This window comes from Merops nubicus, unplaced genomic scaffold, assembly GCF_000691845.1.
Source record: "Merops nubicus isolate BGI_N331 unplaced genomic scaffold, ASM69184v1 scaffold20218, whole genome shotgun sequence".
Taxonomy (NCBI): domain Eukaryota; kingdom Metazoa; phylum Chordata; class Aves; order Coraciiformes; family Meropidae; genus Merops; species Merops nubicus.
The window spans coordinates 14,695-28,824 of NW_008625335.1; the positions used below are offsets into that span (position 1 = coordinate 14,695).

At 41.1% G+C, this 14,130-nt stretch overlaps 1 protein-coding gene across 1 annotated transcript in view; it reads right to left on the reverse strand.

Moving 5' to 3' along the window:
• Nucleotides 1-7,933: 7,933 nt before the first annotated feature.
• The window catches only part of LOC103778079 (bifunctional heparan sulfate N-deacetylase/N-sulfotransferase 4), a gene marked incomplete at its 5' end in the record, with an annotated part of 14,136 nt that continues 7,939 nt past the window's right edge, over nt 7,934-14,130 (reverse strand). The window contains 3 exons of the mRNA XM_008945649.1: nt 7,934-8,165; nt 8,453-8,555; nt 13,130-13,239. Coding sequence (XP_008943897.1) covers nt 8,046-8,165; nt 8,453-8,555; nt 13,130-13,239 — 333 coding nt within the window. The remainder of the gene's footprint in view (nt 8,166-8,452; nt 8,556-13,129; nt 13,240-14,130) is intronic.

The window sequence follows — 14,130 nt, forward strand, 5'->3', positions numbered from 1 at the left end:
AACTGCAATGTCATTAAATAGCGTTTCCTGTTGGTGGGTTTATTCTCTCCTTCATGAGAATATTTAATTGTCATTGATGCTAATGGGAACTGTGTGTCTTTGGTGGGCGTGCAGATTAATGCTGAGACGATTTCTTGGCCAAGGCAAACACAGCAAAACAAAAAATAATATATTAAAGAAAAATTCTGTAAATAAATATCTGCCTCACAGTAAGTTCTGTAAAAACGCAGCCCCTCATGTATCCAGGTTTTTCTTGTAGTTCAGTTCGTACTATGAAGGGAAGTCAAATTGCCCAGCAGGGAATGTGTCTTACAGATAAGTTCTGCAAAACAGCAGAGCATGCACCAGAGTTAGAAAAGTAGCAAGTACAAAGTCAATTGAATGGCATGCAATTATCTCCTAAATTATAAAGCGCATTTTTCAATCCCCATAGCATTTTATGGAATTGCAAGTTAGATTAAGGAATCCCACTCCACCCACTGCTGACCTTCCTCTGGATGAAAATAACCTCTGAAAAAAACCAGGATGATTCCAACTACCAGCTCATAAAGCTAGTTGACCTTCTGCAATGAAAACAGATTTGTGTATTAACATGTCACATTCCTGTTCCCAAAGAAATAGGAGTCCTATAAAACCAGCCCATGTTTGGTTAGAGCTAGCTGTATCACAACAAATGGCTTTGTAAACCCAAAGTGGCAGATATGGGTTTATTTAGATACTTTAAATATTTTTCTCCCCACCCGACAGTTGCAGCTGGCTGAAACACAAGTATCAACCTGGTTTCCCTTGGAAGTCTTTAATTCTTCATGAGGGGAAATATAAGCATAAATTCTATGTATAATAAATGTCTGTAAACCTATGAATCAGTTTCCAGCTGGAATTTTGATATTTAAATGCATGAAAACGTGGTCTTCCTCTCCTCTCACGAACTGCATAGAGATAAAGCCCTTTTCACAAACAGATGAGCTCGGAAGTTTAGTTAGTGTTTCCAGGTTTCCAATGGTCTGGGAGGGAAGAGTCTGTTTCCAGAAGCTAGAAGGGAAAATGCAAACCTTAATGAATTCAATAGAAGTACATTTTTGGAGGACCTCTGCTGTCCTTTTACTATATTAGACTATATTAGATGATTGAGCCTGGAAAGATTTCTGTTTTGGGCAAAAATCACTCAGGTTCATTGGCAGGTTTCAGCCACGATTTCCACTTGGCTTCCTTTCCCACCAGGAACTATGAAGGAAATACAAGACGTGTCCAAGAAAAGACAGGGATCTGTGAGTGACAGGAAAAATTATGGTCATATATATGATATTTTTCTTTCTCAGTAATCTCTTCATTTAGATGTATAAAGGCATTTAGGATCCAAAGCAGCAGACAGATGAATGTCTGTGAGGGCTTTTAAAAGTGCCTAACTGTCTGACTCGATTGATAGCTAATAATTATGATAGAAAGCCAATTGCTTTTTAATTTCTAGGAGCCTGCAAGTAATTTTTTTTTTTTTTAAGTAGGCCTAAAATAAGGCCTAAAAAAAGTCCTAAAATATTTTGAAAATTTTACCTACCATGTCTCCCTTCTCTAAAAGCATCAATCAGAGCTGGAAAGAAGCCAAAACTGGTATTAAGATGTCTGTAATGTCATTTCTAATTTGCCTAACGATAAAAGCTCTAGTGAGGCATAATTTGCTATTCTGTAAGGTTTGTACTAAGCATCCTCGTCTCTGATATGATTTAACCTCATTCTGACATAGATCTGTAAAACAAATGAATATTTTATAATGAAAAGTAGAAACATTATGATATTTTAAGGAGGGAAAAAAAAATCAGTATCTCATAATTCTGAGCACACGGTTTGAGCCACCTTCAAGACAATTTACATCAGCTAAAATTGAATCGTTTTAAGATTCCTCAGACAGAGCAGGAAAAAAGAAGCCTGGTGTGGTAATTAGAGAAAGAGTTTTATGTAGAGATGTCTGAATATCCACACCTCTGACTGAGGGCAGGCAGGTAATGCTTTTGAAAGACAGGCCCATAAGTGTGTGGTACTCAGTATAACAAACAGAGAAGTACCAGACTTGCCTGAATGAATGCTCCCTCCCCAGGAGAAGGAGGAGGAGAAGGAGGAGGAGGAAGGAGGCAGAGGCTAAGGTTGATGGAGCTCCCAGTGCTGGTGCAGCGGGTGCTGTAAATCCCATGGTGCTGGGGCTGCTCTGTCAAGGACGGGGGAAAACCTTGAGGAGAAGCTGAGTCAGTGAACAACTTGAAATATATTGCAGAGATTATTGAAGAGCACATTTTGGCTCAGAAAATAGAGGAGAGGATTTAAGGAAAGAAAAAAAGCTCTCTCTAAAATACACCATCAGAAGTGTTTATTCTGCGGCAGTGAGAAAAACCAATAATAAGGTGTGTGCACATCAAGTTTTTTTAAAACAATTCCAGCAAATACAGACTTTGACCTCCCGAACCAGCCACCCCCCAGCAAAAATACTCTGAGGGATCAAAATTTATTTTCATTCCCTTTTCTTCAACACCAAGTATTTGTTCAACTGGATTTGCTGTTGTCATGTAGGAGGGGAAAGAAAATTAAAAAAAAAAAAAAAAAAAGAGCTTGGGCAAGAGTGAAGTTTTTCCTCAGCCCTATCAAGAAGGATGTCTTTTGTTTTGAAATACTACAGTCATGATAATAAGTCTTATAAAAGTTATCCAGTCACTGGAGCATTGAACGCTTCAGAATCTGTGTTGCTTGCAAATCCTTACGTATTTTTGGTAGTTTTTCTAGATAGGATAATGGTGGAGGAATCAAATCCATGGACAGGTTCACACCTTTGCAGTCACGCTAAAAGGATGAACTGGAAGGGGAAAAAAGAAAATAAAGACAAAGTAAGAAATGTAGTCTGACAGGGAAATTCCTATCCCGAGAACATACACTTAAATAAAAACAAAGTCTCAGAAGCAAAACTTCCTGGCAGAGACATATGAACTAATATAACGATGGATTTAAGTAACCGTTAAAGCTAAGTTTCATGATCTGATATTGATGAGGATAAATACAGTGAGGTGATTATAGGAGATTTCAGCTCTTGGAGAAGGAAAGTATCTACTGGTAGGAGAGATGGCACTGCAAGCTGTGAGCTAAAACGGCAAAGCTAAATTGCATGTGCAAAGAGAGCTCCTTCTGACACCAACAGAGACCTCAGTCTCACTTGCCTGCAGTAAAATCAGACACTTTGTCTCTGCTGGTTTATATACCCGAGTCGTACCTGTTTTTACACAGCTGTCACACGCTCACACACCTATTACAAGCATCAATTTTAAACCCATTATAAACATAATGTGCTACTTATGGAAACTAAATGACTAGTTTGGACCTGATGTCTAACTTTAAGGTGGCCCAGTTTAGGGGGAATGAACACCCTGCACCAAATTTATTCTCATCTGGTTCTTCTGGAGATGAATAATGTTCCTCAGCATGTGCTTTTTAGGTGCATAACACTGCCTGAAAGTTTAACATGAATGGGAGGGAAAACGAGGAAGGGGAAGGAAGAGAAGAAAATATTCAGCTTCTGCTTTTGTATTCAGGGCATGTGCCTGCTGCTTTATTATCACATCAGAGAGTCTAGACCCATCAGCGCTTTCATTACGCAACATCTTCCTCCCCTAAGAATTTATAATTCTGCCATCTTAATTTGTTTTGGGGACACTCAGCAGTCTGATTCCCTATCAGAGAGAAAATCTGTTTTATTAGAAAACATCTATGAGCAGTTAATCTGGCAACTTTATTTTAGACCTTGAGAGGTCAATGCAAAATTTAGATGATTTTGGAGTCTATTCTGATTGCTTCTCCCTCAAAGACAACCTCAATTTATACAAGCTCAGTTTTCTGAGGGTGAAAGTCCTGCTTTAATCATCAAATGTGCTGCCACAGACCCTGATGCTTGTGCCTGGCCCATGAGGTTTTCCATTTCTTGTAGCCAGGGAATTGGGAGGATGGAGGGGAGAGGGACCTGCATGGTATGGTGAGACCAGAAGTGGGACAGCCCTGCTAGGTGCTGGAGGTGAGGGTTGGCTTGCAGCTCCAATTGTGGCAGAGCACTGGCTGAGAGAGGTGAGGGAAAGAGATCCCCCACTTGGTGACCAAAACCAAACTAGTGATGGATTTCCAGCAGTGACAGGACTACGTGATTGAACCACCCAGATTGTGCCTTGTGAAACCAGCTCTTGGGGAGCAACTGAGGTCTGCTGGAATTAATAGTAAGACTCCTACTGGTCTCTAGGGGCAGTAGGTCAGGTCCTCAGTGCAGCCAGGCTCCTTCAAACCTCTGCAGCAATCCATATTTCTGGGGGGGAAAGGGAGCAAACTGCAGCTGCAGCCCTCCAGTGTGTAAAACTCCTGTTGATTTACAGCCTGCACCACATGGAGGTATTGTGGAGATGAATCCTGTAGCTTATGAGCAGGAAAGAAGGGCCAGCATTATCTTTCCCAGCTATAGACCCCCTGATATGAATAAATGTTTCCGTTTTATGGCATTCGTTTTGCTGGCCTTTAAGAATCCCAACAATTACATGGTCAGCCATATGAAAGGCATAAAAGAAATCGAGATCATTTACAGCCAGTTCACAAAGGCTTCTCTATAATACGGTGGTCGAGAGAAATTCTGTGTTGATGGGTCCTATTACAAGTGAAAGGAATGAAACTTTGAAATACTGTTATTTCATCTTTATATGACACATAATGAAGTCAATTCAAATGTCAGTTTTCAATGGAACGTGAGATCTGTTGGACATAGGATGCCCCTTCAAACTCAAAACCTAACAATGAAGTATAAAAATACCCAGTGTGTTTTAAGGACATGATGCTGTTATATAGCTGAGGGTTGGAAAGACTTCATTCTTTTTTTTTTCCTAAATGAAAAGCTAAGGACAATAAATAATTTTCCAGATTTTATGGTATTTGTCTCATTTCCTTGAAAACCTCCTGAAACCATTTTCATGTTTATTTAGCTTTTAATCAAGAAGTAGGCGTTTAGTTAATGATGAGCCAAACGTAATGCATTTTAACAGCTAAAATTTTATGAAATGATTGATTTAGATGTTCTTCTCTGACCAAGCCTTACTTATCCAAGACTCTTGTCAGATAAAAAAAAAAAAAAAAAAAAAGCCAAGAATACAAGAATACTATTTGCATTTAGTTTGCCCTAGCTCACTTTGAAGAGTCCTTCTGGTCAAAATAGAAGAGGTAGAAAACTTACTTTAGGAAAACAAACTCAAAACCTTCCCTCAAAGGCTTCTAGCTCCTTCTCATCTTCAATAACTATAGCTGTGAGATGAAATACTACCTCCTTTTCAGCTCACCTAATTTCAGACCTATAGAGCTGAGCTCTTCCTCTGAACAAGTTGTCTATTGTCCTTTTACGATCAATAGAGAGGAAGAGGCAAGATTAATCTTGCTCATTTAAGGAGTCTGCTTTGTGATGAGATGAACGGTGTCCTAGAAGCACTGTTTGCCTTCATTATGTATAAACTGAAGTAGATATCTCACTTAGGCAAGATGAATCCCATTTCAATATTTAAAAGCAAACATGAGACTGGACAACACTTGCCTTTTGGGCTTCCCTGTGTGCTTGTGAATGTCCTTGTGTGAGTAGGCTATGGCAGCACCGGTGGGGCTGGGCATGTCGTGCTCCTGTGGCGGCCAGCAAGCTGCTGGCCTTGTCCTACTCCCACCTCTGCAGATGGAACGAGGGCTGAGGTGGAGAGCAGGAGCACAAGGGGCCATGCAAGGACTTGGTGCTGGCTTCACCTCAGCCTCTCCTCTGTGCAACCCCGGGGGCTGTGTGTGTGAGACCAAGGAGGACAGTGCTGGCTCCTCACATGGATGAAGGACTTGCACCAGGGCAGTGCTGGGCCTGAGAAAAGAGCTGGGAACTGTGCAGAGGGAAGAAGCAGCCAGGCAAGTTCAGAAGGGTAGTGATGGAGACCAGGTGGGAAGAAATAGTGGGAGGCAGGTAGTGGTAGAGGACACTCACCATCTAGTGCCATCACTCTTGCACCACTGCTGAGCTGGAGGCAAGATAAGCAGCACCAGGATAACCCTGGGAAGCACTGGTCTTGTCAATCCAAAATAAGCTAGTGGCATGATCTTGGTGGACAGTGTCATGATTTAGGAATTTGGAAATGTTGAGATAGGTATCTACATATGTCAACTGGTTTGAAGCTTAAATGGATTTGCTGAGGTGCTCTTGACTGCTACAGTCCATGATGTGCTCTGATTGGTGCTCCCTGAGTATAGATCTCAGCAGAACTGAGATTCATGGCACAAACCCAATGTCCAGTTCTATCTCCTGAGCTAGGAGGTAAGGAACAAATTTATGGGGATGGGAAAGCACAAAGCCTCTGTAGCACCTGAAATGGCTTGTGCCTAGGAACTAAGATGGCGAAGTTTGAAAACTAAAACGTACTCCATTTTGTGCTGCTGAAAGAACATGTAGCAAAGCTTTCTCAGCTTTTGCCTTAAGAAAGTGTTACATGGCTGAAATGTCTAAATGGTATTTGTTTCCTCAAGCTTAAATTTCCCAGTGAGTTTCTGCCTGCTCTTGTCAACCTTGCCCACACACATCTGAGAAGAAAGCACAGTCCATAATATCATATTTTTGCTAGACCACCCTTTCATTTACCTATGGGCACAAAAACCAGATATTTAAAAGTAAGTGTATATCTGATCTAGATATAGAGCACGCAGTTCTGCAGGCATAAAACTATATGCATCTTATATGTATATGTGGAATAGAGTGGATATGCTTGGCCTTTCAACTCCATTGAAGTCTACAGGAAGTGTTTAATCTTCAACGGACTGTAGGCGGTTTTTGAAACCTTAACAAATACATTTGGTCATTAAGTATGGGGTTTTTTTTCATGTAATAGCTTACAGCCTGAGACCCTAAATGACCAACCCAATCTCTTACTTTGAAGTTTTCACAGCAAAAACATTGCCTTCCAGATAGAATTGTCAATACTAGGTTATTGTCAGTACACTGCTTGCATGGCCTGCTTCTATTTTAAAAGGTTTTGATAGTGCCTTAAGGACTCCTGTGGCATTATGACAAGATACTTGATATGATTTCACAGCTCAGAGCTGTGTCACAGCTGCTGTAGGAACCCAACAGAGGCAATGAAAAACCTGAGCAGGATGGCAAAGTAGCCACAATCCGAAAGACAGGGAATAGATTTCACTGAGATCTGGGAGGAAGGTTACCTTGCTGGCCTTGCACCTCAACAACCCACATGACTCCAGTAAACTAGGATATATCTTGTTGTGAAGGGAAAAAAAAAACACTAAAAACCCAAAAGAAGAAAGGGCACAGACTGTCATCAGTTATTACAGGAATCCCAGGGAAGCAAGTTAGGTGAGAATTTCGCCCGTTCTTTCTATGGAGAAAGCAATGATGGTGTGTTAATACCACACACAACGTAATCACTAGGGATAACCATTGCCAAGTGCTGAATATCGCCCTATAAAATGAATGGAAAACTTGCAGGATTGGGGGAAAAAACAGCAAAAACAAACATGGAAAGAACTCCAGCAGATGACCAACCTCACAGTCCAGCGAGAGATGTTCCCATCCTTTGCTCGTGTCCTGACAGACTGCAATTTGTCATGTATGCTGAAGTCAATCCATCCTACGCAGTTTCTGGTGCTTCCTGGTGAACAGAGGAGCTAGGCTATGCACAAATCCCGGGCTGGATAAAGAGTAATGCCACGTAGCTCTGTATTATTTCCTGGAAGCTGACAAAAGGGGTCGGTGCTAATCACTGTCAGCACGTGCATATAAACAGTTGTTGGATTTGTGTGTTTTCTTTTTTTTTTTTTAATTCTTTTGTGTTTTTTTTTTTTTGTTTGTTTGTTTTGTTTTTGTTGTTGTTTTCTTTCTTTTTTTTTTTTTAATAGAAAGAGCATTATTCATGAGGTCCTCTACTGATGATCACAAGTGAGTTGGAGAAGCAAGGGGTTTGATGGTGAAGGAAATCCTCCTTGTTTGGGTCCCCCGTCCTTACGTGCTACCTGACCTTCTGCAGCTCCTGTCTCAGCCAGGAGGGCAGGGGCTGCCCTAGCCTGTGCAGCAGCTTGGACAGCTCCACGTTGTGGTCTCTGTAGTAGCTTGACAGAAATGCTCGAGACTGAGAAGGGTGAGAAAAAAACACCAGCAACAGTGAAAGAAGGAAACTCGCCCGACGGCAGGTTTTGGCAGGCACTCCTGCCTGGGAGCTGTGCACTGCTCCCAGAGAGGGGCACTTAGGAGGGGGCAATTAATCTCCTGTCATTCGAAGCTGATTAAAAGTTTCTGCTTTTTAAAAGTATAAATTCAGTAAAAATATAAAAGAAATCTGAATGTTTATTTTAGAAGTCAAATATAGGGTTGATATTAGAAAATGTTAACTTAAATATTTGTCTGGAAAGCCCTTACCTCTTGGTCCATTGGTGGATATTTTCGACCTTTGCTTTTTCCCAGGCACTTGGTTTTCCCTCCTTCTAATAACTGGCACCAAAAGCCCTTCTGAGGATCAAACCTACAGAGGATTATATTTTTTGAAAGACGTCACTACAGAAGAATCTCCCAGTGACTAAGACATCAGCGTTAGCCAGCAATTATTGCTGCACATGTCTCTTTAGACAACTGAAATAGTGGGGACAGTGGGAATCGGCTTTCCTTTCTTGTGAAAGCTCTGGGAATTTATTTTTTCTACAAATCTGCCTTCTTGCTCAAGGCAAGAAGCTTTTCACATTGTACTTTACCTGCACTAGCTTATTTTTATTCTACTTGTCCAGCATATAGGGTGCAAATGTTGGATGGGGCTCTGAGCAACCTGATCTCATTGAAGATGTCCCTGCTTACTGCAGTGGGGTTGGACTAGATGAGCTTTAAAGGTCCCTTTCCAACCCAAACCATGCTATGCCAGTCAAGGTCATGAGCCTCACTCTCGAGGATCCCACACAGCCCCACTCTGGACTGTGACTCATATTTTATTGTCTGGTTTTGGTCAGAGATTTTGTTTGTACCAAACTGCTCTGTGTATCCCTAAAGTTTTGATCAGTTGACACTTGAACAAAGAATGTTTCGTTGAAAAAGTTCCAAATCAGCTCTTTTCCTGGAATAAGATGTGCTATATATTTTAAGGACATCATCAGATATGTACAAGGAGAGCTTTCCATACTGGCCAGTTGGAGCTGATGCTGTTGTAGTTCACCACTGTCAGGGTGAGAGGGGTTAAAAAGGGCAAGCAGATCTAGTTGCTGACTTTGACAGGCATAGACTCAATCCCAAAGTCTATTCCTAAACAAAAGTGTGTGATTGTTGCATGACTATAAAATGGTGAGAAATATAATACTGAAGTGTTTTATGATGATTTTGGAGTGAAATAAGCAGCGTTCGGGTCTGCTGAAAGAACCTGTGGCTGGTAGCTGATAATTTAACTGCACCTGAGAAGTTGGTTGTTCCATATCATTAGATCTAAATATAATTTTCATTCCAGAGATGGCATTATAGCATAAACACTGTCTTAGCAGTCTTATCTGAAACATGCAATTTGATTTTGATGTCTAAAATTCAAAGAGATAGAAATTTTAGATTAAGGCTTTAAAACACGTACTCGCTGAGGAACGAACAACACGCAGCGTTAAGTTTGGAATTTATTGCTATGGGACTCGCAGCATGCATAAAACATTGAAAAGCTTCACATTTCTGCTATTCAGCAGATGTTTGGAAACGAGGAAGTATAATTGGCTGGAACACAGAGTTAATTAGTTACAGACTACCTTTTTGCCCTGGGTCTGTCCCTACAACATAGGTGCACCTGCAACTTGCTCCCATACTAATTTCTAGTGAATGTGAACTAATTTCTGGAGAAGGGTGAACCTTCTGCACGTTTCTTTTTTCTTGCCTAGCCTATTGCAGGCCTGACCTCGGTTTTCTAAACTGTCTTGGTGGCCATATCAATTAAAAACAAATAAATCATTGATTAAATGAATTTATCAATGATAGATTAATTTCTGCTTTGACCTTTTCCATCTGCTCATTGCATGGTGAAGTACTTGAGCTGGCTTGCACTAATTTCCCAAGAGAAGCAGCAATATAATGTGTTGGTTAAAAGGAAAACTGCAAGACTATACCCCAAATAATATTTCTGCCTCAGAAGAAGCATATTGAACATTATTAAAAGAATGTGCAAATCTGGGTAGGGGAAAAGAGGGTAAGATAGCTCAAGCTGGATGTACTTAAGCATGGTCCCCTAATCCTGTCTTTTCCTTCTGTTGTTCCCACAACGGGAAATGAGGGAAATCTCCCCTGGGAGGCTGGATGTGGAGCTGTCTCTGTGGGCAGTGCACGGTGTGATGAGCTGAGCTGGAGGATGTGGTGTTTTGGCTGCCCTTTGCCAAAGCTGAGCCCTGTCCTGTCCTGCCTCCCTCCTTTTCTGGCTGCTGAGAACAACAAAGGAAGAAGGGAACCACTGGCCCATGTTACCCCGGGCCATGAGTCATCTGAGGATGTCAGACTTGACATAGATCTTCCTAGCAGTCAGTGGAGCTCCAGTAGGGCCATCCTGTGATTAAAAGGAAAAGTCTTTTGTAACTTTAGTCCCATGTGTCCTAGGTTCCTGTTCATTAAGTGCAGATACTTAAAAAAGTTTAAGCTCTCGGTCCTTCCCTGTGAAAACGAGTGGCTGTGGGAGAGGTGAGACACAACTCTTCAGTGCTGTAGTGGGAACTTTGTGAGGCCACTGACTAGTTTCCCTCTCCTAGCACTTGGGATTGGGATGTGAAGATCCTAATGTCTTCTTTCTATTGATGGCATTATGCGTACAAGCCTTGCAACATTAGCTGATTTTCCCCCTTTTATTTTCACAACTCTAAGACAAAGTGCAAGTCATAGAGTCATAGAATATTTTGTATTGGAAGGGACATTTTAAGGTCATCTAGTCCAACCCTGCTGCAGTGAGATCTTAAACTAGATCATGTTGCTCAAAGCCCCGTCCAACCTGATCTTGAAAGTTTCTATGGATGGGACATCTACCACCTCTGGGCAAACTGTGCCAGAGACTCACCATGCTCACCATAAAATATTTCTTCCTTGTATCTGACTCTAGGTCCTCCTTAGCAGCATATGTAAGAAGTGATGACCTAGCCACCAATCCCAGCTGTGGTGACTAACCCGATGTGATGTGCTCTTCTCTCCAGATGCCCAAGCCCTGCCTCTGCCACCCCTCTGCTCTCTTTCCACAGCTCTGCTTAGTACCTTCCTTCTGCCTGGGTGGATTTTACTCTTCTGTAAGATGTTCCCGTAATTACTTAGGGTGATGAACTTGTTGCTCACTAGTGTTTGCAGGACTGGGTCCTTAGGCTGCTTTGTGACAACTTTAAAAATGCCTGGTGTACAGTTATTAGGCAGTAATGACTAGGAACAGTCCTATGCAATGTTTTTTACTTTGACAGCCCTGCCATAAAGCAACTACATTCTTTAATACATTTTTCTCTTCCATCCTAAATCCGCACAGAAGTGTGTGCTTCCACAGAACATTTGCATTCTTGATGCCTCTAAACAGTGATTGCATAATTTTATAGATCTGTTTACAATCCATTTTTCCTGTCCAAACAAATATGAGAGGCCAAATTTTTTCCTGGTGTGTGGTTCCACTGGCTTTAATTTAGTGACACAATGGAAGATATATGCATGTGGGTGTGTGTTTTTAAAAGCCTAGCAGAAGGCACTGCAGATGTGCAGCAGCAGTTGTTCAAACATCAGTAGTTCAGCTGTGTATTCAAACTCCTCCTCTAATTCATCTGCTTCGGAAACCAATGACTTAAAAAATTACATTCTGAAATCCAAAATTTTTCCTCTTGAAAAAAGATTTTGGCAGAGCAACGTTCTTAAGACCCGAACAACAATAAGCACTTGACTCTCACTTTATACCTGTTATAAAAATAACCATAACCTTCCCAGGGGAGGAAGCATTAAATAATAATCATGAGAAGAGCAGAGGCAGTGGGGGGTAGGTGGGAAGTGATGCTCCCTATACAGAGAGGCTCAGTGCAAAAGCATCTTATGATTTTCTGCTGGACTAAGAGGGGAGAGAGAAATCCAGTCTGCTCTCACTTGGGCTGTTAAGACATGGGGAAAGCCTCAACCTCCTGGTAGTGAGGAGGAGAAATGTGGCCTGGGCTCATTACAGCTGCCTTGGCTAGATCTAGTCCAAAGGCTGTGGGAAGTCAAAGGGCATTTTCCTAAGTTCAGGGAGTGATGATGTTTCTCCCCTGGCTCCAGGTGCTGTGCTTGAGCCTGGCACTTCCAGCTTAGGGATATACTATTAGTAGCTTATAATTTTACCAGACTTTAAGTGTACAGACTAAATTCTCCTGTGCAATATGTCTGGTTGCTACAAGGCAAAAGGTTGGCAGAACTGGCTCAACCATCTATGAAAACCGTCTTGGGGATTGATATGTTTGGTCCACATTAAAAGCGAACAATCAAAGAAACCATACAACCAGATGAATCTTACCATACTGAGTGCTTCTAACCCAGCCTCTGTCATTAAACTCCTATAGGAATGGGATAAAAACGTTTTAAGCCAAACTTTTCAGACCTGACACTAAGTGGTCTTCAGGTTCCAGAGCCTGTCATAAGGTTCAAGAGTCTGATGTGCAAACGTGTGCCGAGCTCTTACACGCACAACTCACATCACTCCAACGTACATTTCAAACAGTGCAGTGGAGAAAGCAAAACTGGGTATGCTGAGGAAACAAGTTCTGGGCAGCTCCAATTGAACACTCAAACTCAGCAGACAATTCTTACATGAATCTGGGGGTTTGTTTTTGTCTAATACAAAATACTGGGCAGTCATTGGTTCTGTGTGTTGTGCAAAATAGAGTTTGCATGTATGATCCTGCAGTTAAGTTCTGCAAAGTACTATGTGTTTGCAAGTGAAGGGGAAACTGGATGGGTATTAAACTGTGTTTAAGAAAATGCCAAGTTTGGAAAATTGTCATTGTTGTAATGTGTTTTTTGTTTGTCATTAATGATTAAGTGATCTTGGTAGGCAGGGCTGTACACTGTGACGCCATAGGGCAGATAACAAAGGAACGGACTCACGTTAGAGCTTCGGAGTAATTATAATGAGGAGAGACTCCAAGAAACTTCTGCACTTCATCCATCACAGTAGCTGGGTCACTTCTTAGCTGCTGTCCATCAATAATAAGCAACTGTAGGGGTAAATACGTTAGCTCTTTAGAAACAGGACTAAGGCTTACCAAGGACTGACATTATTTCCCTTTTGTGACAAAAGGCATTTAAATTAGCATGTGACTTCACTAATAAAAACAATATGGATGAACTTTTTAGATTGACTTTATTATATTGAATTCATATAGGTGGACATTTTGTAACTGGATGTGCACGCACTGTTCAAATGCAAAAGTTAAATCTCACAAGCCAAATCTGAGTCTCAGAGAATTCTGAGGAAAAGAGGTAAGGAAGGAGTGTAAAAACATTGTTGAGGCTTACAATGGGTCTGTAGAAAGTCTGGCTCGCAATTAGAAAACTAACAAAAAAGCTCATATATATCTTAAAATGAAATGTTCAAAAACTATACATGTTTGAAAGTGATATTGCGGCAATTTATTTGAAACCTGCCACCAGCCTATCAACTATATTGCAAAATTTCTAGCAAAGGGTTTGGTTTTGTTTTGCTTTTAAAGATTGATGTGATATAAAGGTTAATTGACTTACACAAGCAAATGTTAAGACAATGTATCAAAAGTCTATTGGTGTACCGAGCAGCATTACTAATAACTATTCTGGGCAAGCATATTTTATATTTATTGTGAAGGCTTATTATGAATTATTAAGTTTTTGAGTGCACAGGCTGAGTGAATGCACATTACTGAGTGCCCATTAGTAAGCACCGTGAGTGCACTCTCTGCATGCACCTTATTAAGAATGAGAGCATTTTGTTGTGTATCTTGTAAAATTAATCACTCTAAGTATGAAACACGAGTGGTTACTGGTTTTACAAGAAATATGTCAATGTGCCCCTGAATGTTTAATGAGGGCTGCACTTGCTCTTCATTTCAGCAGGGGGGGAGAAACCTTCA